General features: G+C 49.3%; 1 protein-coding gene across 5 annotated transcripts in view; it reads right to left on the bottom strand.

Moving 5' to 3' along the window:
- LOC115384101 (partitioning defective 3 homolog B-like) overlaps positions 1 to 20657 on the bottom strand; it is a 99396-nt gene extending 78739 nt beyond the window's left edge. For 4 of the 5 annotated variants that reach the window (XM_030086400.1, XM_030086402.1, XM_030086403.1 and 1 more), the window contains exons 1-4: positions 20457 to 20657; positions 20214 to 20342; positions 14927 to 15028; positions 1362 to 1539 (exon numbers count right to left, since the gene is read on the bottom strand). In XM_030086400.1, coding sequence (XP_029942260.1) covers positions 1362 to 1539; positions 14927 to 15028; positions 20214 to 20330 — 397 coding nt within the window. In that variant the 5' untranslated portion in view covers positions 20331 to 20342; positions 20457 to 20657. The remainder of the gene's footprint in view (positions 1 to 1361; positions 1540 to 14926; positions 15029 to 20213; positions 20343 to 20456) is intronic. The other variant, XM_030086401.1, reaches the window with a different exon arrangement.
- Positions 20658 to 24324: the final 3667 nt, after the last annotated feature.

Raw genomic sequence — 24324 nt, 5'->3', positions numbered from 1 at the left:
AGACAGTGAGGAGATTTCATGTTCTCGTGTTTCGAGTGTTTTCCGTCCAAACTGAGGTTCATCAGCAACTCTACCAGATGTGTAATTTACACTTTTACTGAAGCTCTCTTTAATCCACAAGATTTAAAAAAAAAACAGACTTGGTGGCTCTCACGATGACTGACGTGTGAAAACAGGAACGTAAAGGAAAGAAAGAGACGCTGCGTCGACATGCCGTCTGTTTTCACACGCTATCAACTTTCTCTTTGTGCAGTACGTTCGCTTTGCATCACACAAACACACACACCTCTCAGCGCATTGCACTGCTGTCTCACATCCATGAAAAATGTGTTGATTGAGGACGGTTTCCATTTCTCAGGTGTTTTTTTTTTTTTTTAACTTTGTCCCACAGGTTTTTCTTGGAGATCTGCAATCTGTCCTGAACTGAATGTTTCTCAACGTGGCGCAACTTTGAGCTGTAATCAAAAAGTCCATGGATCGATCTAATGCAGGCCTACAAGTAAATAAATCTGGGTCAACTTTTTCTCCCCACTTAATCATAAAAAAGTCACCAGGAGTGTCCAACGCAGGGCCACAGGAGAAACCAGCGACGCCACCATGAAAGCTAGCGTTTAGCATTAGCTTTAAAGCCATGCTGTCTGTAAAAACGCCCATAATGCACCAGTTTTTTGGGACATTTCACTGCATTTTCATCATTACATTTGATTTCATGTCGAGATTCTTGTCATTTTGGTTGTAATTGTTCGGTGACGTACGCTCTGCAACATAGCAAAGAAAAACATTAAATTTTAAATTTAAAGGTTAATATGGCACTGTTTTAAAGGTACAGCCCACTCATGATGAGACTGATTGAATGGATGGATGGATGGATGAATGGATGGATGGATGGATGGATGGAGGATTGGTAATGTATGAATAGGTGGATGGATGGATGGGTGACAGATGGAAGGAGGGAAGGATGGCTGGATGGATGAATGTGTGGGTGGATGACGGATGGAAGGATGCATGGATGGATGGATCGCTGAAGGATGGATGATGGATGGATGGAGGAGTGGGTGATGGATGGATGGATGGAATTGATGGAAGGATGGATCGATGACGGAAGGATGGATGGATGAATGGATGTGAGTGGATGACGGATGGATGAGTGGGTGACGGATGGATGGATGGATGGTTCAAACAATGACGGGTGGATGATGGATGGACGGATGGTGGAGTGGGCGATGGATGGAAGGATGGATCAATGAAAGATGGACGGAAGGAGGAATGGATGGATGGATGAATGGGTGAATGGATCGATGACGGATGGATAGACGGATGAATGGATGTGTGGGTGGATGATGGACGGACGGATGACGTACTGGCTTTGAGGCTGGCCTCGTTGACCTCGATCTCCCCCCCGCTGGGCTCCTGGTACTGCAGGTGGGAGTAGTAGTGCAGCGGCTCTGGACTCGGGGCGTCGCTGGAGAACCCGTTGGACAGGCTCTCCCTGGGACTGTCCGTCCGGCCGTACGGCGCTTCCTGGAACACCGCCACCAGCTGAAAGAGACACGCGCCACGTGAGAACGAGGCATTAAACATGTCACATGCAGACGAGCTGAAAGGAACACGCTCTCCTGGATGTGAAGCCTTTCATACCAACAGGCTGGAAACGCACATCAGCCTCTACAGCGTCTCCTCTGAGCCTCCATCACAGCCAGGCTTTTATGCGATTTATCCTGCCAGCAGTGAGGATGCAACCTGCTTCATTCTGCCAAGCTATGCAGATGTGTGCGTGTGTGAGTGTGTGTGTGTGTGTGTGTGTGTGTGTGTGTGTGTGTGTGTGGATTCACGGCTCAGCCGCTCTCTAAGCCCTCACAGTGCAGACGCCTCTTTAGCAGCACAATAACTTTCGAGGAGGGGGGGAAAAAAAAGTGACCCGCTGCCGAGCGCCGGGTTCAGAGGCGGCGAGGCGCACGCGCGTGTACGAAATTAACAGTCAAATGAGATCTGACGCGAGAATGAGAAGCTGTCAAACACAATGTCACGGCTGCCACGATGAGGCGGCCCGGAAGAGACGGGGGCGGCCAAATGAACAGGGGATGGAGGGCAGGAGGGACGACAAACAATCCTAATTGAGACAGGGACATGATGGCAGATAGAGGAAGGAAGGTGTGTGTGTGTGTGTGTGTGTGTGTACTCTTGGTCACACCACCAGGGCTGCGTGGTTTGATAAATGGGCGCGTGGCGGCGTGACGCTCTCATTAGATGGTGCCGGCGAAGGAAATGACCACTTAATGAAAAGCAATAACCGCAATGGAACGAGGGACAGAAATAAAACAACGGAGGAGTCCAGAACGTCAATTAAACACGCAGGGGGAGCGCACGTGTGCGTGCTCGTGCCGCGCGCGCGCCCGCACGGGGAAACAATAAGCGGCAGAGGGGAGGTCGGACGGATCCGTATCATCCATCACGTGGCGACGCCGCCTCTCACCTCGGCCCGCCGTGATTCAATATCCTCCTGACGCCCGGCCAACGCCGCGCACGGCAGATCCGTCAACTGTATTCGTGCACGGGGAGGATGAGGAATCGAGGGGCTGGCAGATGCAAAGAAGAGAGAGAGAAAGGAAAAGACGGAGCGGCGAGAAAACAATCTGATTGCGGCGGCTGATGGATGCTTCTGGAGCTCTTTCTCTCTTCTTTATCTGCTTCCCTCTCTCCCTCCTTATCGCCTTCCCTCCCGAGCCGCCGTTTCTTTCTCCAAACTCACTGACAGCATCAATCAAAGCAGAAGTCTTGGAGCGTAATGTGATGTGCTCGCACACTCACACACACACACACACACAAACACACACAAAGACGAGGCGGCGAGCTCGTCTCCAAAATGATTTATCCCTCATGAACAACAACAACAGCTCCTTTTAACGCGTGGAGGGTGATGATGATTTGCTTCTGCGGAGTTTATTTTTTTTTCTGCGGCTGACAGAGGCGGGGAGTGATGCTGATGAAGGCCGTCCCGCCGATTCCACTCATCGCTCTGTCAAACACCAGCTATCAGCAGAACGAAGCACAGATCGCTTCATTTGGAACAAGTTCAAGTACAGGAAACCGGACCTTTTGAGGCCCAGGAAGACAATCCTGACGAAGTCACCGACGCTCTGCCGTTTTTCCAACGTGGCCCTGCAATACAAACACCCACCACAAGGTGGCGTATTGAGTCAAAACACAACCACCACCCAAGGCAATGCCACTGGCGTCAAATTACACACACGTGAGTCTACTGAAATGGAATTAATCTGTGAATTTCACGTTTTCTAAAAACCGATTCAGATTCATTTGCTTTCAGCTCAGTACAACGTTTTCAACGAACACGGAGCTAATATTAGAGACGCGGTGGACAAGCATTCAGCCTCTCTGCATGAAGGCAGGCCGTGGTGGGAAATCCACGTGCTCAGCTGCAGCCCAGACGAGCTCTCTTGGCGGAGCGTGGCCTCGCTCGGCTCCCGGTGTGTTTACACGTCCGTCTTGACACTGATTAGCATGCCGGAAAACAAACCGCCTGATTTCTCCTGCTGCGTCCATACGGGGACATTGATATGGACCTGCGAGCAGCGACGGCTGAATAATGTGACCCCTTTGTCTCATTTCCATAAGACACACACACACACACACGTGTGTGTGCGTGCGTGTGCGTGCGCGTGAGGTAAGCCAGCCGTAGCGATAACCATGACATACATGAAAGCCATGTACAATAGCAAGCGTGAAGCGCGGCGAGAGATAAACACTGTGTCGGTGTGTATTCTCGCCTGCTCACACAGCCTCAGGCTCGCACTCGCCAAACGTTACCATACATGCGGTCGCGGCGGCAGACGAAGCACATCCAGCTGAAACGAAAAGACAGGCAAGCGCGCGTCCACCCACACCCATCCGAGACGACGACCTACTACAGGTTAGAGCCGATGACTTTGGGTTTGATCGTGCAGATGCAAGCATGAAATTTGACATGAATGTCCGTTAGAGGTCATTTCTTCAGGAGACAGTACTAGCCACGAAAAAAATGAATAAATAATAAATAAATATGGTGGCCATTTTTTCAAGATGGCCGCCATATGGGCCACTTGTTTGTGGTTTTGCTCAAAAGTAACAGTGCAAAATGTGATACAAGCATGAAATTTGGCAAGAAAGTTCCCAATACGTCATTTTGTGAGGAAAAATGGCTGCCATCTTGAAAATATGGCAGCCATGTTGAACGTCTTTCACGGCCAGCACCACCAAACACATTAAGTAAAGAAATTAGCAAACATGCAGAATATTTAAAAAGAACTTTCTGGATGTTCTGAGGATGTCCTCAGTCTTATCTGGCATCGGCACCGAACAGGCTCGCCATAACTGGTCCTGCGCCACATTAGGTGGCCGATGGCTAGCTGCAGCGGCAGGTTAGCATAGCTTATCTCTGTGGTAACCACGAATAAAGAGCTGAGTCATTTCATGCTTCATAAGAATTCACTCATTCATCCAGGAAGACCTCTAAGGACCCTACAGGGAGATTATAGAGAAATGAGAATGAAAACACACACCAAGATGCAACACACACTTTAAGATGCCCTTCTTTGAAAACACACACACATATCACCATAAGTGGAACACACGCTCACACACTGCCTTTCGGTTAGAGGATGAACACTGCCACCTTTCTTTACTGGATGGCTACTGCACACGAGTCCCACTGAAGCCTCCAACCTTTACATAAGCATCTCTCTCACACACACACACACACACACACACACACACACGCATACACACAGACACACACACTCTCACAAACAAACATACACACTTCCCTTTTCCATCCGCTGGTACTAATCAACCGATTTTTCTTCTCCTCTCTCATCGCTGTCTGCCAGTGTGTGTGTGTGTGTGTGTGTGTGTGTGTGTGCGAGGCACCAGCCTATTGAGATGCTTTTGTGCTGTTGTCATTTATCTTAAGACGCCCCCCCACCCTCCGTTTTCTCCCTCTCATGCTCTTCTTCATTCGTTCTTTGAACGAGAGATGCATAATTCAGAAGGAGAGCGCAGGATCCTGACAGTAGTATGGGAACCCAATCATCACACACACACACACACATATATCTCTCAACACACACACCGTCTGACTCACACTATCCTCACTAAAGTGCAGGTTTATAAAGACTATTTTAGACATGTGCTGTTTTTTTTCCAGAGCTAAAACCTGAATCACAGAGAATAATCCTCCTCCTCCTCCTCTTCCTCCTCATCCTCCTCCTCCTCACAGGCTGATTTGAGGTGGGTATTGATGACGGGAGCTGAAATCATTCGAACTGCAGCTTATGGTCAACTGAAGCAAACACTTGATTCCCGACCCGCCGTTGTTTCTCGCCGGCTGAGTTTCGCGGTGACGAAGACTGGTTTCTGCTCCGCGTACGGATTAAACGGCGTTCATCCGACAGAGAGCGGCGCCGGGGGTGGAGAGAAAGGCTTTCTCCACGGCTATAAAGCGTGATGAATACCGACAGCGAGCAGGTACAGAGAGGTGAAGTGTGTCACCGGCTGAGCGGAAGCCCGGCTCCTCATATCCGTGACATCCCGTTAGAAACGCCAATCAATCAAGAGACGAGGCCGTCTTGAAGCTAACTGTGATTACAGGTCGCCTCGACAAGGAGGAAAGATGCAGCTCCAGGCTGTATGGAAACATACCAACACGGACGCCGCTTTATTCCTCAGCTGTGGAAAATGTGAATATTGATGATCGCGATGTCGGAGTGAGGCCGGGAGTCGCTCCAGTACGGCGACTCAACAGCTGATTCTCGGCCTCCCTGCTCCCTTGTTGGTTTCTTTCCTGTGATGTTTTGTCAAATCAAACGTGGGGAGGTAATCAGAGGCCTCCGGGCCAGAAAGGTTGCGGACCTTGTGTCGGGGACGGCCGCACTGCAATCAAACGCTTCTCCTGAAGATGAGGGTTAAAAAAAAAACAGTCCGACTGGAGGACCGGCGGCTGCTGATTGCGTTCAAACTCTATTACCGCTGTCAACCTGAAGCATCTGGGTGACGCCGCGCTGTTATGATTGGTCAGTCAAGCAGAGGATTACAAAACTACATCAGTAAACAAACAACAGGTGATGGGAATCTTGAACCGAACACACACACACACACACTGCAGCTCAGTGTAACTCTCTAAATGAAAGCTCACATTGCTCTGGGACTCACTGCACACAGAGGACTGAACCACTGAGACAAACACACACACAAACACACACATCTTATATTTCCAGAGCAGCGTGGAGCCATCAGAGGAATGTTTGGTCTGTTATTTAAACAGGTGGAACATTGGTTGTATTACCGGAGAGAGCCGGGCTAATCCTGCTGCGGTTCAATCTATACAGCACACCTACCAGATGAGGGGGAGGGATTAGAAACACACACACCTGGCTCTGGGCCTGGCACACACACACACACACACACCCACTCACAAGTGAAGCACAAAAAGCCAATGTCTAATTGAAATAGTCGGGCTCGTGTGAAGAGACGCCTTAAAACTGAGGAGCCGCACGCCGACGCGCCGCCACTTGAACCCCTAAAATGTTTCTTTCTTCCCGTCTGAAGCGCCGCCAGCAGCTCCGAACGGCGGCGGCGACTTCCACAGTGAACATAATGCGTCTTTGATGCCTCTGACAGACGGATCTAAACGCTCGCGCACCAAAGCGAGAAGCCTCGGCGCGTCGGACCGGGCGTCGGGCGCGCGTTCAGACATGGCCGACGGTGACCCGGTTCCCACGGCGCCGGGGGAGGCGTGTCTGCAAAACACACGAGGTCCAACTCAAGAATCACAAAGGAGAGTTGAAGAATAACTTCCAGACACAGACTCAGAGCTCTGCACAGATCCGACAGTCACTCACGTTTCACACGCCGTGAAGAAATTCGCCACTTTTACTCTTTTGAAAGTCTTCCATAAACACATTCCTAAAAATACCAGATGATCACAGAACGACTGTTTTGTGGCTTGATGACATGTTTTCTACTCTCATGTCTGACAAGTTGAACGGATTTCCAAACAAATGACTGGATATGCTTGACACAGACCATAAAACAGACACCGATGCTTGAGATCTTCTCATTTTCTCAAATTACGGCTGATTTAATTACAATCCTGAGCTCTGCGGCCAAGCAGAAGCCCCAAACAAACAAAACCTTAACCTGGATTTAGAAACCTTGATCACCGTCGTTCCGTTCCAGGTACTAGCCTCACACACTCACGGCTTTAAATACCTGCTTTTATCATTTCCGCAGCACTTAACATGCACAGATGACACTTCTTAAAGCACCATAGCTCCTCTGACACCCACTGAGCTGCTAACAAAATACCGTAGTATGAGAGTTTTACATTCAAGAACCACAAATTACGGGAAAACCGTGCAAAGCCGAGCAACAAATTCTCAATAACTTCCAGCCTCTCGCTTGAACGACTGCACAGGCATGATTTATTGAGCTTGTTTTCGCAGATGAAGCCTCCAAAACTGTGACGCTGAAGGAGACTCGAGTCCAGGAGTGCAGGCGAGTTCCAGCAGTGTTCGCAGGACGGAAAGTACAGGAGTGGTCAGTCGGGAGCACCTCAAACATCTGCATCTTTAAACAGCAGCGCTACTCACATCTGTGGAGGCATCATCCAGAGTGATGGAGCACGTAACACACACACACACACACGCACACGCACACACACACACACACAGCCAGCCACCAGCTGAGGGATTGCATTACTGGCTATGCTCAGTGACAGGCCACATTATTATTTATGCAGACTCATAAAGGGAGAGGGTAAACTCTTCATAAATCACACATGGCCGAAAGGCCGGGAGAAAGATGGAGTGAGGGAGGAGGCGGAGGCGGAGGAGGAAGAGGAGGAGGGGTGGGGGGGGGGGGGTGAAAGAGCAGGGGACGTGGGTGACGGCGGAGCTCCAGGCCTCGTATTTCTCAGGTCTGCAACACAAATATCAAAACCAGCTCGTTCATCATTCCCGCAGCGCCGACATATCGGCCGCGGATACGCTGCGTCCGACGCCATCTCTCACTTACACACACGCACACATGCGCACACACACACAGAAAGTCATAACCTTTCTCCCTCATAAAAAAAAAAAAAAAAAAACACACCAGCTCGGTTTCCCCCCCAAAAGTCTGAATCACCGGCTCATAATCAGCTTTCTTTTCCCCGCGGCCACGAGGCCAGCTGCTCCCTCCGCCCCCCTCCACCCCCTCCGCCCTCCACCCCCTCCGCCCTCCTCCAGCAGGAGTGATTAACTCAGACCGTGAGGCTGGGCGCCCTCTCACCTGTGGCTCTCCCCCCCCTCCCTCCTCCTCAGACCTCCGTTCACACATCACCTCCCTCTGCCTGCCGGTCGCCCGGCTCTCTTTGTGCACACACATCATGAAGTGTCTGCTCTCTAAAGATCATCTCCACTTCTCTCTCTCTTTTTTTTTTTTTTTTTTTTATTACGCAACACATTTTCAGGCTCATATTTTCCATTTCCGAGTGCTTCAGATGCATGAAAAGTCCCACAATCCCCCCTGCCTCCCCTCTCCTGAGCCGATATAGATATACAAGCTATACGTCGCTGACATTTGGCGCCCGCCGTTGCCATGGCGAGCCAGCATTACTCTCAGCCCGGAGGTGCTTAGAAAGGGAAAAAAAAAAAAAAAAAACACCTCACCTGCAGTTTTTTTTCCACCCATCAACATGCGTGTTCCCACCAACACGCCTTATTAGATAGTTATTGACTCGACATGAAAGCCTGCAGGGGGAAAAAGTCTGATTCGTGCAGGCCTCACAAGTACGAGGCACCGTGCACGCTCACCACGCACACTCACTGCGCACGCTCACCTTTCCACTGTGCGTGTGCGCGTGCACTGATCGATGCATGTAAACCGGCACTGGTCTGACACCCGAACACTCATCTTATTAAATCAGTGTGTAAAAAGCTGTGACTAACAGCACATGCTAACCATCCCCGAGCGCAGGCAGTGGCAGCAGCAGTGACAGCGACTCACGACACCACCTAGTGTCTGAGAGTGGTACTGAGAGACTCAAGGCCGGTACACACCGCAGGATGATCGGGCCGAATTCAGCAGCGATCTTCTCCTCCCGATTGAAGCCGGCAAAGGTCCGAACAGAGCAGAAAATAGGATCTTGATTCTCAAAAAAAAAAACTGTGGTAGAATAAAGTATAAGAATAAGATAAAAACAAGCAGCCTAAGATGTTCTCCTGATATTTATGATTCACATCCACGGCACTAAAAAAAAAAACGGCCTTGTTTAAATTTGATTAGTGAGGATTCAGACATTTTTCAAGGCCGGAGTCGTGCTCGGCTAAATAAGAAGTGAAGAGTTGTAAATGTCTCCCTCATTACAGTTATTCTTCCTGTTTAAAAAAAAACATTCGCACCGTTCATCCATCTTTTACCGGTGAAGTAAAGACAATAAGCGCTCCTCCTGCTCTCCATACGCTCCTCCGGCGTCACGTCGAGTCGCGCTAATAATTCGAGTGGCCTATTCAGACACATTACTGTCCTCGCAGCTCCATTCATTAGACCAATCAGCGCGTCGGCGAGGCCGAGAGGCAGACGGCGGCGCGGCAACAATATCGCCGGGACGCGTGCGAGCGAGCGCCACCAAACCCACACAGACGTGGTTACAGCTGTGTGATCGCAGCGGGGATCATTAAATATTTAACCTCAATGAGATGGATTCGGGATTGGCAAGCATTTATCCTCCAGTTGAAGAACACACTGATGCACGCTGATAAACCACACACACACACACACAGACACACACACACACACTCCTGAGTGTGACTTTCGGCTGATTTGAGTTATTAGCAGTTGGAGTGAGCAGAGACTCTGTGAGCAGAGGGAAAACGCAAACACACACACACACACACACACGCACACACACGCACACACACGCACACACACACACACACACACACACACACACACACACACACACACACACACACACACACACACACACACACACACACACACACACATACACACACGCACAGAGTCTGGGGTAGTGCGATGGAGAAAAACAGATGGCGTCAGGCCAGTAAGGTCAGATTTGCTGTAAACAAGTTGATCTATAATTGATCATTAGCTGCTCTGCAGCCGAGCTCACGCCGCCACTAGCAGGTGAAGCTAACATCACAGCTAACATTTGAAGCTACCACCACCGCCAACAGGTGAAGCTAACATCACAGCTAATATTTAAAGCTAACACCACCGCCAACAAGTGAAGCTAACGCCACAGCTTACAGGTGAAGCTAACACCAAAGCTAACAGGTGAAGCAAACGCAGTCGCTAAAAGGTGAAGCTAACGCCAAAGTTAACAGGTGAAGCAAACACAGTCGCTAACAGGTCAAATTAACACCAAAGCTAACAGATGAAGCAAACGCAGTTGCTAACAGATGAAGCTAACGCCACTGATAACAGGCGAAGCTAACATCACAGCTAACAGGTGAAGCTAACATCACAGCTAACAGGTGAAGCTAACACCACAACAATAATTATTAGGGAGAGTAAACTCTCTGTGGAACATTTGGTACAGGTCTCCAAATAGAGGAGAAAGTTTTATTTTGAAAAACGTTTCACCTCCTTCAGCATTTCTTAACGCATTCAGGTTAGTTTTGTTTTGTTTTGGGTTTTTTTAGTGCATCATTACACCCTTGTTGAGGTGTTTTACATGCAGAAAAATTCATCTGTAGTGAAAAAGAAGATTGTGCAGCATTGTCTAAAGTACCATTTTAATCCTTCCGGATTTAAACATTTGTGGTCATTTCTCCGACCCGATCGGCCCCCTCACGTTCGTCCTGCCCGACGGCGGCAGGAGCAGGAAGGTCAGGTTACACTGCAACCGTCTCACTCCATTAGAAGCTAATGGCTGGTGTGATGGTGACACAGAGGGCAACACTGAATACCTGTGATTAACAGAGGGAGCGCAGAAGGAGATCCGAGCGGGAGATGACCTCCCGCAGACTCGGCGGGTCACACGAACTTATGCAGAGAAGGCAGAGCGGGGCCTTATCCTCGGCGAATCCTCGTCTGCCGCTTCACTGAACTGACAAATCAGCCCGGAGAGGTGCCATTACTCAACGTCAAAAGGCAGAGCGATGGATCATCCACAGGAATTAAAATCCCGAAGTGCAACTTTATGAGAAAAATCAACACGCGTGCAGCTAAATGAAAAGCAGACGGGCAGAGCGAGAATTACCTCTCCTTAAGCCGTCGTTGAGCTTCCTCATCGTAATTACAATCAAGCCAGGTTTGGCTGCGTGTGTGTGTGTGTGTGTGTGTAGGGGGTATTGTTAATTGAATATAATCAGATGAAGAGCTGTTGTGGCGCTCAGATGGGAGGGTTGAGTCAAGGTCGAGGCTGATGAGATACGATCAAATCATCTGAAGTGACCGAATCCCGTCGGGCGAAGCGGCGTTCCTGATCTGATCAGATCCGATCGGAGCCGCAGGCCACACTCTCTCTCACACACACACACACACACACACACACAATCCAACTTCAATCCAAATACTTGGTTTGCTGCATATATGAATATATTCATGTTTGACTCAAGTTCATGGGAAAAGGCGCTTTCCTCTGCAGCCAGTTGTGTTATGAACAACAACAACACCAGAGCAGCAGACGGCTTTAATTACAGAGCAGGACGGAGCGTTTCACATGTCACACCTTGGAAATCCAGTTCTGCAGAGCTCAGACCAGCGGAGGGAATGCCGTTTTCACTCATCTGCAATTTCCTGAGGACTTCTAAAGATGTGCTCACGCTACCAATGGACTCAAACACGAAAACCTCAGAAAAAGAAATCTAGAAATGGGAGAAATCTAGAAAATGAGCTCTACCAAATCAGAGGCTGAGGAAGGCGGGACATGGCTTCGCCATCCTAGGGAAAAAAATAGATACAGCCGAGTGGTGCATCATGGGGGATTTGGAAGATTTTGCACACAATGCCGAGTGAAGATTCATGCTCACGCACTGTAAACCCTGAACCACACCGCTGCATGTACAGATGGTGAGGCAGGGTTCAAATCCGCCTTTCAAAAAGTCAAACATGAGAATCCGTTAATGCAGAAACTAAGCAGCCGGATTCAGATTATTTTCCAGGTCCTGTACTTTTCTCCTACTGAACTACACCAAAGTGCTGTATCTGTATTTCCCTCAAGTCGGCTGGAACATGGACGTACAAATTGGCTTTAAGGTCATAAAGGATATGAATAAGATAGAGAAAAGACGCATAATTGAGCCAATTTGAAATCTGCAGCCAAGACTGGAAAACAACTTGTTTCCTGATGTGCAATTTAGCTTGAGACAATCCCATTTGTGGCGGCGGACATGTCTGGAGCCTCCGGGCTGCAGCCGGCGAGCCGACCTTAAGAAATAAAACTGAAATCAATTAACAGACGGCAGCAGGAGGATAACGACTGCAGGTGAACTCCATTTAAAAAGGCAGGAGCTGGCGTGGCAGGTAAGCCTGTATGGATCATGATTAGAAGGTGGGGCGTGCGTGTGTGTGTGTGTGTGTGGGGGGGGGGTTATAGATTATGATTAGGCCTGTGACATTTTCTCATCAGCACACACTCGAACCTCATGCCCCGTTCATCACCGGCCATTCAGACGGCGCCGCGCCGCGATGCCACCGCTCAGACGCCAATCAGGGCCGGCGAGGGAGCGACGTGTCAGGCTAATCACCGCGTCTGCCGCCTCGCAATCACGTCCCCATTCACTAAACTTTCCCCCTCCCGGAGGGGTTAGCACATTTTAACTAACGCCTTATTGTCGCCTGTCGGAGGGGCCGCCGTCTGACACGCCGTAAACGGCTCGGGGTGAATCTCCACGCGTAATTCACAGACAGGCGAGTTCTCCGGAGAAGGAAATCTCATTTCACCGTGAGCTTTGGAGAGCAGAAGCTAAAGACTGTTGTTCTCATTCTTCACCTTTCGCAGCGCCGCGCGCCCCGCACGCTTTTAATTTGCGTGGAGATATTGCCGGCCTGAAAATAGGATCCGGGAATTCAAGTGTTTACCTGTCGCAGAGAGAAAATCAGCTGTTTTCAACATGAGAAGTTTGAGAGAATTGAACATAGAGATGGCAGAGGTGGACGCTGGGAAATGGCCTCGTGCTCAGACGGCTGACATTTCAGCAGGAGATCAGTTGGGATGCGGATCGGGGGCGGGGGGGGTCACGGACGCCTTGTAGGCACAGTGATTAAAAATGGCTAATTAAAGAGAGACGGAGGAAATCATTCCACTTTTATTTTTCTACCCATTAAATTTCCCATGAAATTAGATTTTTCATTTGCCTGCAATGGGATGGAAGGTGGTGTGTGTGTGCGTGTGTGTGTGCGTGCGTGTGCGCGCGTGTCAAATGTTCACATTTCAGCTGCATGCAGGCGAAGCAAGGCATGATGGGAGATGAGGTTTGCTAATCGGTGTTGAAAGCAGCCTGCGTCCGGGGTGTGAGCAGAGGGCGTGTGCAGTGGACGGCACCACTGACGGGTCCACGGTTTGAGGTATCCAAAGAAAGCGACCACATAATGCTGCATCTGCATCCCGTGGTCGGTCCCCCCCCCCCCCCCCCCCCAACCCCCGCCCCCCTCCGCATTCATCAGCCGCATTAATATTCATGAGGAGGCTGGTGGCCGGCGTCTGCAGACGGGGGGCTAATGAACGCCGGTCGCAGATGCGGGGGGGCAGAACTGTAATCAAATCACAGCCGCCCCCTCATCTCCGCCCTCATCAACCACCAGTGGCGCGCCTTCCTTCCGTACGCGCCAGCACGCCGCGCTACACGCTCGCCTGCGGTTCGGCACACAAGCCAGACACAAGCTGGAGTACGACTGTGTGTGTGTGTGTGTGTGTGTGTGTGGGTGTTTGTGTGTGTGTGTTGAATAATAGTCGGGGGGCTGGCCCAGATAAAGAGGTCTGGACTCTCGGCTAAGCTAATAGCTAGCCATTATCTCTCATTAGCATCCGTGGCTAACACGGGGCCCACGCTGCGCGGCGGAGGGCCCGCACAATGGGAACACTCCTCCGTGATTGATGGTGGAACAGCCTCGGCCACAATAACGGCGCAAAACCAGAGGCGCTAAAGATAGAATCTGCCAGCTGTGGCGAGGTAATAAGAGCGTAGGCAAACAGAGGGAAGTCGGACTAATCACCGACGCCAGGCACAGCTCATTAATCCGCCGCAGACGACGGCGTTTGGAGGCCCCGAGATAAGTCCAGGGGCTCTTTCTATCTTTCTATCAGCTGCTAAAACAAAAAGGGCGGAAATGAGGACCGAGTTGAGGACTGGAGTGAGGCCTTGGTGCAGATTCCAGTGACGACAGCCGATCCAATCCAGTGGCCTCATCGGCAAAAACGACTCATTTAAAACTCTTCTGCGCAAATTAGACGCCGATCTGATGACGATGATTCCATCACCCCCAGAAAATGAAGAGTCTGCTCTGCGCTGATGATTCCCACCGACTTCACACACCTATTATTTACTTCCATCCATCGCTTCTTCCCACAAAGAGGATTTTTCACGACTGACACGCACACTGATTGTTCCAGTGCCGTACGGGGGTCACTGAATATTTCATTTCCATCGTATTTGCCGTTTCTTGCTGACTCAGCGCCGCTCATTCGTCACTCATTCGGCGCATGTGGTTCATGAGTCGGGGCTCTGGGCAGATTAGCAGCACATCTTAGGAATGATGAGAGGAAATTAGAGACACTTGCTCTATTTGTAGAAGCTAACCACTGAAAACCGTGATTGTGTGAAGTCCTGCAATGTGCACAAGCTGGCATTCTTTCGCGTTCACTGGATTTTAGGAGTCATGATGGGCTTGACGCGGCGACCTTTGACCTTCCCGCTGTCCTCACCTTGTCTCGGTCCTCCACCAGGTCAACCAGCAGGTCGTCCATGTCCAGGATGCCTCCTTCGCTGTACTCCAGGTGGTGCGTCTTCACCTCGCTGCCCCCGCTCTGCGCACACACACACACAAACACACACACACACACACATTAGCGGCTATTGAGGACCAAAAGAGCAGAAATGTGAAACTTCAACAGCTGATTTTGTCTCACATCCCACAGTTTGGGACGCAGCCGACGATACAGCGCCTGAAACAGAAGTTAAAAGAAGGTGGAATTCCTCCTTTTTCAGGATAAATATTGGCGGTTGGCGACCAACGCTCCCGATTAGGAGCAGTTTGTAGACGGAGGCAGGAAGTCTTTGACGAGTCTTATCGTTCCGAACAGTGTGTGCAGCAGAAAATGGCCCATTAGGAGCCGCCCGTACCAATAAGCAATCTGTCCGCACAACACAAGGCGACATTAGCGGCTGAATTAACGGCTGCAGGCGATGAGCCTCGGAGGCTGGAATGAGTTTGGCTGAGGCCCAGGGAGCGGCTTTCCTGTCCCGCCGTCAACGGCCTCCTTCCTGCTCGGCTGCACCCCGACGGGGTTTACAGAGAGAGGGTGGAAAACAGAGGGGCGTCTGCCTTTTACGACGGGCCAAGTCCATTCTCCTAAAACCAACGGAGGGATTTCAATCAGGGGGATGAAGCCGGAGAGACGCAGCGGGTGGAGAACTCCAACCACAAGAACTGTCAATGAAGCACTTTAACTTCCAGAGACAGACTGACTGACTGTTTTGAATTCTGAAATTTTCTGTGTCCACAAAAGATTATCGGAAGTTTTTTTTTTTATGTGAACATATATTGATATTGGTAAATATCACGTTTCATATTGGAGCATCTTTAAAACCAACTATTACTCATGAAATTGTGGTCATTTTGCAAAATATATGGGACATTAATCATCACATTGGACAGCTTCAAACTGTATTTTGGAAAATTTTAATATCTAATAATACATAACTGGCATGATGAAACATATTTGATGTTTTTTCTTCCATTTGATTATTGAAATTTGAGTCATTTCAACTCAAATTTCACAGTTTTGCATTCGATCTTAATTGAAATCTGCTTTGCATCATGTGCCCACTGCTTTTAGGACATTTTGGTCATTCTGTGGTGATTACATGTGAATGCTTCATGTTGCATTTTGGATGATATTTTTCAGTTTGGCATTTGGGATCAAACTTTCACCTTTTTATACAACAGATTTCTCACATTTCGATACATTGCAATGTATGCAATCATTGCCCGATCGCTTTTGATCGTGTTTCGTGACATTTCGTGACAGTCTCTCGCACCAGCGTTTCAAACGTCGACGGTGGCGGCGTGAGCGACGTTGATGAGCGTGAAGTATTTCCACGTGTCCTGACCAAACCGGTCCGACCGGAGCCATTGCACACATTCCTCTGCCGCTCACACACATACACACACACACACCGCTTGTGTGTGTTTGGACGGACGCTGGCGGGCTCTTACAGGTGATGTCAGGCTGAAAACACACTCCTTCGCGGGCCACGATTTCCTCTGGATCGCAACTCAACGCCAAGTGTTAATTAGCTTGAGAGCACCTGGCGCGCTTTAACCCCAACGCACAACAGGACGAAGAAACGCACACTCTCTCTCTCTAACGGGGGAGAATGTGCGGCACTTCGGAGGGGAAGTAATCTGTGGGGAAGAATGAGAGCAATAAAAAGAAGTTCCTCTGAAGTCCTGCGCTGCGATTCCCTCTCGCTCTGCGTATGAAGTAAATAACAAAAGAGTCGGGAGTCAGTCAGTCAACAGCAGAATCACCACGGCAGTAAATCACCTGCAAATTACACCATTAAGTCCCCAATCACTTAAAAAAAATCAAAAATCACCCCCCCCCCCTCAGTAAACATGACACTCGCTCGAAAGCGGCGAAGCGCCAGGACGATTTGAAAAGTGAAATTAAGCGGGCGGCGGCAGGGCAGGGTGGAGGGTGACAGGTGGAGGGTGACAGGGTGCCATTTCACACTGATCCAGGCTAGAAAGTGTAATTGCAAAGCTGCAGGAGCACAGTGTGGATTTGCCTGTGACAAAAAAAAAAAAAAAAAAGAATAATAACAATAATGAGGAGTCGTCTTCACGTGGGATTTATCAAAGAAGGTGAGAGGGAGGAGAGAGGAAAGCTGTGAACATCTCCGTCTCCACCTGGCTGCCGTTCTAATCAGCATTCGAGCCAAATGAAGCTTTGAAAACATTCACCGTCACATAGAAATTCATTCCTTCTCACTTCACAACTCTCTTTTTTCAAGTCTGACTCCACAGCAGCACAATAAATGAAGATATATCAGTATATGCGTCATATAATCCTAACTTCAGGGAAAACTTGTATAACATGACGAGTATCAGAAAAGTTTCCCATTTACATGACAAAGTTTTGAAAACAACGCACATTACACAACAGAAACATGACCAGGACCAGAGTTTAAAACAAAACGAAAAGAAAAAAAAGTGTTTTCTGTTGATTCCACGGAGACACAGTCGACACATTTTCATAAAGTTCCACCTTTGAAAACGTTTCAAAAACAGAATGTCTCACTTTAAAAAGTGGTTACGTAACGTGGTCCCAGTCCTGACCACACCTTGAACAGGCAAATTCTAAACTACATACAGAGAAAAGCTTCTGCACATACAGACAACCAGCCCTGCACTGCCTCCTGTTTACTCAGGATGTTTCTGAGACCAGCGCTGCGTTTTAAAGCTGAATGGAAACCAGGGTGTTCCCCCAGGGTGCGCCCCCCCCCCCCCTTTCCCCGAGGCCTACCGAGTCCCTACACACACCCCTGGTAACAGAGATCAACACAGCGATCCCGTCCCTCCCGCACACAGTCCACGAAGAGGGCAAAGTGCCGCGGGCTGTTTGGAGAGCCGTCGGCGCGCAGCTGCGGGCGTACGGGCGGTAATCTGAGCCCCACCTGCACACACGGACCATGAGAGAGTCTCGCTTAGGCGACGGCAGCTCCCGTTTCCCCTGAGAATTCACAACACTCACAGGCTACACGCCGGCCCCCGAGGCGACGGGCCCTTTCCAACACACTCGCTGGGAAAAAACAGGAGTCGCTCAGCCGGGGTTACGACTCTCCACCGCCGCACCTCGACACTCTGCTCAATCAGTCCGCCCAGGACTCCAGGACGTCAGGCTCGCGCTCGATTTTCCACTCTGTTCTGACCGTTACTTGGAGTTTTCATCCAGATTTAGAAGAAGTTTGGAGGTGTCAGAATATGTCCACACCTGGAACTGTTCCATCATCCAGTAATCCTGATGAAACTGGTGTCTGACTCAACACACCACCTGGAGGCACAAACTAGTAATGCACGTATAATCTGGCTAAATGGTTAAACTGGTGGCTTTGGTAGGTAAAGCAGGAGAAGTGTGCTTTGTCGGCGGCCATTATCCTCAACGAGGAGGCGAGTGTGTGAAATGTGCGGTTTGTGTGTCCATTAAGTGGACCGTGGCGGCAGCAGGATCCGTCGGGCCTCCTCTGGCAGCGGCCGGAGTTGGCCCGTCCTCGTAATGATCCGCCTCCATTAACAAGGAGGGGGCCGCAGAGCCTGACTGCCGAGTCAGCGGCCAACGGCGGCGCCTAATTAACACGCTTTGTGAAAAGCAATCAAGGCCCGGCTGTGGTCTAATCACCGGTGGCGTTGAGCCTCGGCGGCCTCCCGGGAGTCCGCCGGGACAGAGGACGGCCCAGCTCAGGTAACTCTGGCTGAGATGAGCTCCGTCCCCGAGGAGACGCCATCCATCCACCCGTCCCCGCCTCTGGAGGCAGGCGGGGTAGTGTGAGGAGGGCCGGCCGGCTGATAAGACCGGGACCTGTCACCAATCCTAATCCCCAATCAGTCACAGGACAAAGCCCGCCGTCCGCCACGCGCCTCGCCGGCCGCCGCCACATTGAGGACGTCCAGCAGTAAACTTCCACCTGCCCGCCGAGATACGGCGCCCCGAACAGGAAGCTTTTGTACAGGTAGACAGGCCGGGCCGGAGCCAGCGCCGCTCGCAGACAAAACCCTCACGAGCACGCTATCGCTGCGAGACAGCGTGCACACGAAACGCTGATTAATAAAAAGGTCACTTCAGCAGGATGATTAATGTTGCGGTGATTGGAACATCGGGGAGCAGGGAGCCGGGGGGGGGGGTGGAGTCTCTGTGTACATGAGCAGATCGACACTGTGTCATGGGAAAAACATCCGTCCACGCCGCTGGATCCTTCACCTGATCGCTTTGTTTCAGATATCATCCCAAAGAACACAACACAACACAACACAACACAACACAACACAACACAACACAACAACACAACACAACAGCTGGATCTGAGGTGAACTGGAAAAGTTGAAGCATAAACTTTCAACTTTCTACACTATATTTCACACATTTCACTCTCAGCATTTGTGGACTTAACACTCATTCTCAATGTGCAAAAAACTGTATTTTCCAATAGCTGTAATTAAATAATAAAATATATTTAGTATTGCATGTTTATTCTACACAAATTGAACCTCTGTGTCATGAAAGTCAGACAGCATGTAGAAACAAACATTTCATAGGTTCAGATAAATAAATGATTGAAATCTGTGGTTGAAAACAACAAAACATTCATTTTTTACTTATATTCTATTTTTCATGTATGTTTGTTCAATTTCTAGATATTTCAGCCATTTTTGAAACACTTATCTTGACATTTATTGCGTCACAATCTTCCTCACATTTTCAGTATGTGGTAGAATATCATTTGGATTTTCATTCTGGATAACCTGGGCTGGGTTTTTCCTGTTTCCTTAACATTCTCAATCAATTCTTGACATTTTCAGATGATTCAACATGATTTGACTGTCCCTTTTTCGGTGTAAAGTTGCAGAGGTGCTGGATGAAGACATTATCTGATACTCAGATATATTTCTCTAACTGTCAGTTCTCTGTCATTCAGTTCTTTGTTGTTCACCTGGACGTTTTCCATAAGGTTTGTGTCATTGCAGCTGTTTTACTGTCTGAACTCACATGTCGCTTTCGGACTTATTCTCGCCTGATAAAAAGATTTAAACATTAACAAATTATATAATATTACAGATACTCGTTTCCGGTGTGACGTCACGGTGCGTGAAGCTTGAAGTCTACCGTGTCACGTGACCCGCGGTCCTCCAGAATAAAGCCCTAAAAAGAGCGTTTTCTGGCTGGAATCGGGTTCAAAAGTGCACTTTTGAGGAGTTTGTGGAGACTTTACCTGCTCCAGGGTCCGGCGGTACCTCCGCGTGGCTTGTTCCGTTAAATCCCGCACCGTCCAGCCGGACTTACAGGGGACGACCACGGAGGTGTCCCCGAACGTTACTGTCACCTTCATCTCCCGATTCTCCTGAATAATGTTAATTTAAAAAAGAACAAAAAAAAAAAGTCCCCGAAAAGTTAAAAAATGAGTCCAGAAACTCCGCGGTGGACACACGGAGCTGCTCCCGAGCAGACAGCGCACCTGTCCGCCCGCAGGAACCGGAGCAACAGGTGTCTCCGGTCGGTCAAATGACGGAGGAACGGAGCAGTCCCCGGTCCCCGGGCTCAACAGGGGCGAAGCGGCTTCATCCCGGAGGTTTATGGAGGGCAGGCGGGGAGCAGATCACCGGAGCAGAGCTACTGTCATGTGGAGCTGATCGCTGGTCCTCCCAAACAAAACAAACCCGAGACAGGAACCCGGAAGAAATCACGGCGACTCTCCAGGAAACCGCCGAGAGTCCGACCGTTCGACAAAACAGTAAAACTAACTTCAAACAGCTTGAAAACATCGCAGAGTCAGTCCTGGGATGTTTATCTCTACAGGTCAATACAGCTCAACAGTTATCCATGAACAATTAACTTACTACAGATTAAAACAACTGAAAATAATTAAAAAAAAAAAACTTCTAAAAGCAGTTCACCTTGTCCACAGTTTAAAACTTTTAAAAAATAAAAATGTCAATAATTCGCCTCATCTGCAACTTAAAACTGTTCACAGTTCACAAATGTAAAATGTTCTTAAATGTATTCACTTTTCAAAGTTACTTTCTTTTCTTCACTTTCTTTTAATTTTTTTTTTTTTTTGCACTTTTTCAACACCTTGTTTTTAGAAACTTCTGTCACTCAAATCACTTTTTGTGTCAAAGCAGAACCAAAACGACATTTACTTCACACATTCACATATTTAACATGTATATATGTGTTTATATTTCAAAGTCTGTATCATATTTACTGACAGGGATTGTGAAGTGGCGTGGAACATCATCGTCAATAATATAGAATAAAGATCATCATTTCACTTGAAATGCTTCAGACAGAAGAAAGTGCATCTGCGTGCATCTGAATGCAATTGAACACGGGTACTTTTTCTGTGAGATGGACGTGCGAACCACTGCCCACGTCATCATGTATTATTCTTCCTACATGCAGCGTTTAGTGCTGCACGCTCTTTTAAACTCTCATCGTTTCACAGCGTAAGACAGACGGACTACCATGTAAACTGTCTCCCTGAATTTACAGAAAAATATATTAACTCAGCTTCTACACACACACACACACACACTGCCTCACCTCCACTCACACACCTCACATCCTAATTATCCAACTGTTATTGTCTGTCATTTGATGTCATTAGGTGTGTTGTGAATTTTCCTTTATGGATATTAATGGCCGCTGACACGCTCCCGCGCCTGATTCCCTCGCATTGTTTGCTCTTCGCTCTCGGGAATTTCCTCCCCGTCACGTCAGAAAGCCGCCACGGCAGATGGATTTATAATTGCGACAAGCAATTATTTCCACCGCCGCTGCAATTCATCCCAAATGCGGGGAAGGGGAACAATGCAGGGGGGGGGGGGGGGGGGGGGGGGGGGGGGGGGGGCCAAGGGCTTCTTCTGCCGCTCGTTTCCAACGAGGTGAGTTTGGGAGGGTTTGAGCTAATGGAGGGAAAATGAGAGCGGCTCTCGTTAGCGCCTGTGATCCTCCCGCTTTTGAGACAAAACATCACTGTCCTGCTCGACTTTCTGCCTGGAAACACGGCGTCCACTGCCGGGTCGGCGTGAGACATCTGTATGAATGAAACCGTTAAAAACCCACAAACAGGAGTCCAGGTTCTGTTATGTTCTGTGGAGCCGAGGCCTCACTTCTCGTTCTGAGTGTGTGCGTGTTTGTGTGTGTGTGTGTTTTGAGGAAGCTCCTCTGTTTGTTTAACTGACGCCGGTATCGCCTCACAGTTTCAGTCGGAGAGTGTTTTGGAGGTCGGACTCGGCGCGTCGTCGCGGGAACGACGAGCTGTCAGAGGCGGGAAGAATGCGGCGCTGCGAGGCCGAACGCCTTCCTCATGAGTCAGACCGCGAGCCGCTTCCTGTCTGCCTGCGCTCGCCGCGCGCCCCACCTTGTCCTCCTTTTCTGGAGCTCACCTTTGAGCCGCCGCACACCGTACGTCTCTGAACGCTCTATCAAGCCTTTTCAGCCTTTTTTTCCTCGTCTGGAAGTGCGGCGAACGAGCCCCGAGAGCCGCTCGTCAATAAAGCCCACTGATGGTTTTTGTTGTTTTGTTCGTCTCTCCGAGTGCAATTTACAGGGCTGGCTTGTCTGGGTCGATAGTCGTGTTGATTTGCTTTCAGTCTTCAAGCAGTGCCCCTTTTCTAAAGAGCAAAATTGACATGTTCTCAGCGGCAGTGCCACCACCCCTGTGTTTTAGCTCAGTGTGAGACTGGAGCCGGTCAATAACAGAGACTTGCTTCACTTCCTGCTGCGCTGCTTACAATTACAGGCCCTGAATCAGTAGCGAGGATTACCCATAAAAACCTCACCGTGTGTGTGTGTGGAGCAGTGCAAGGCAAGACAGACGGTGTTTGCAATCACTAAATATGACTTCCATTCAGCGTGAGGACTTCATTTCAGACCTCAGGTGTAATATTCACGCTGCACAATCGCGTTTCTTTTGTTCGCCGCCGCCGAAAAGCTCCAATCAAACAAGCTAAAGGTGCTTCGCCCGTGAATCACAAGACGCCCAAGGAGTGCGGTCTGGAGTGATCGCAGCAGGGTCGTGCATTTGTGGCATGAAAAGTGTACAGCTTTTTTTTCATGCAGGAGACATTTTAATAACTAGTGTGTGTTGTGTTTTTATCGTTATTATCGGGAGCCTCTTTGCATTGAAACAAAGGGAGACGTCAGCGGTTGCTGTTAATGAAACGGTGTTTCGCTCGCGATCCAGACCCCCCGAATCTTCACATCTGCGCACAGGAAGCAGGAAGTGGGAACATAATCAGGGGAGCAAAAAGGGGATGATTTGAGTGTTTGCAGCAGTCGGGAAGCGATTTCTAAAAAAGTGAGCTGAGGTAGCTGAAAGCTGAAATCCCTCTCTGAAGTGTTGCAGCATCTCTCGGCGAGGGACGCGCGCTGGAAAGCCGTCATGTCACGCTCGTGTCTCACGCCCGCCAGCGGGATTTGTCTGCAGCGCGCCGGATGTGATCTCTTAAACCCTTCTCAAACCGACAAGTGACCCGGGAAGCGCCGGGCTTACCGCCGTAACCCCCGACTCGCGGGCCGGCGACCGAAAAGCAGGTTCTGCTCTCAGATAGTCTGGAAAACGTCGATACACGATTCCAACAACACGACGGCGTTTGGACTTTTCCTTCTTCCGCTCTCACACGTTGGTACGCATCGTTTCTGACGGTGCGCAGAACACACACCTCGCCCTCACAGCCGCGGGACGCCCGGATCCGTCGATCACGGCATTATTTTTGGAGGAGGAAACACATTCTCTCGACGCGCGGCGGCTTCATCTCTGACTGTTGCACACACCTAATTAGACTAATTAGATTTTTCTCAGCTGAAGCTGGAAGTTTAACAAGACGTGTCTCCGCACTGTGCTCACTGATGGGTGAGAATGAGACTTTATATTCAGCAGGCAGGTAACACGTCACACACTTTCTCTCTCTCTCACTCTCTCACACACACACACACACACACACACGAGTTCTCTAATGGATCAAATTAGTGCTCTGGCACATAAACCCTGTTTTCCTCTCCTTCTTTCACCTTCTCACTTGTTCTCTCTCGCTTTTCTCCCTCATTCCTTCTGTCAGAGACGAGTCGCAGCGTAATTAAAATCTACATCCAGACAAAAGTTGCTTTAATTTAAGTTCATTATACCGTGCTCGTCTGCAGGGTCTTTTTTTTTTTTTTTTTTTTTTTTTATTTTAGAAAAATCCACCCGCCTTGAAACCATGGAAACTGCTGCATAAACTCATTTTCCACCTAATCGCAGCAAGAGAGACTGCTGAACATTGATTTGGACAATTACGGGGCTACACTTGCAACAAAAGCAAACAAGGCAGAAGAAATGG

This window comes from Salarias fasciatus (genome assembly GCF_902148845.1).
Source record: "Salarias fasciatus chromosome 23 unlocalized genomic scaffold, fSalaFa1.1 super_scaffold_20, whole genome shotgun sequence".
Taxonomy (NCBI): Eukaryota; Metazoa; Chordata; class Actinopteri; order Blenniiformes; family Blenniidae; genus Salarias; species Salarias fasciatus.
Note: the sequence above shows the minus strand (reverse complement) of the source record. Positions and strands in the feature narration are given on the sequence as shown.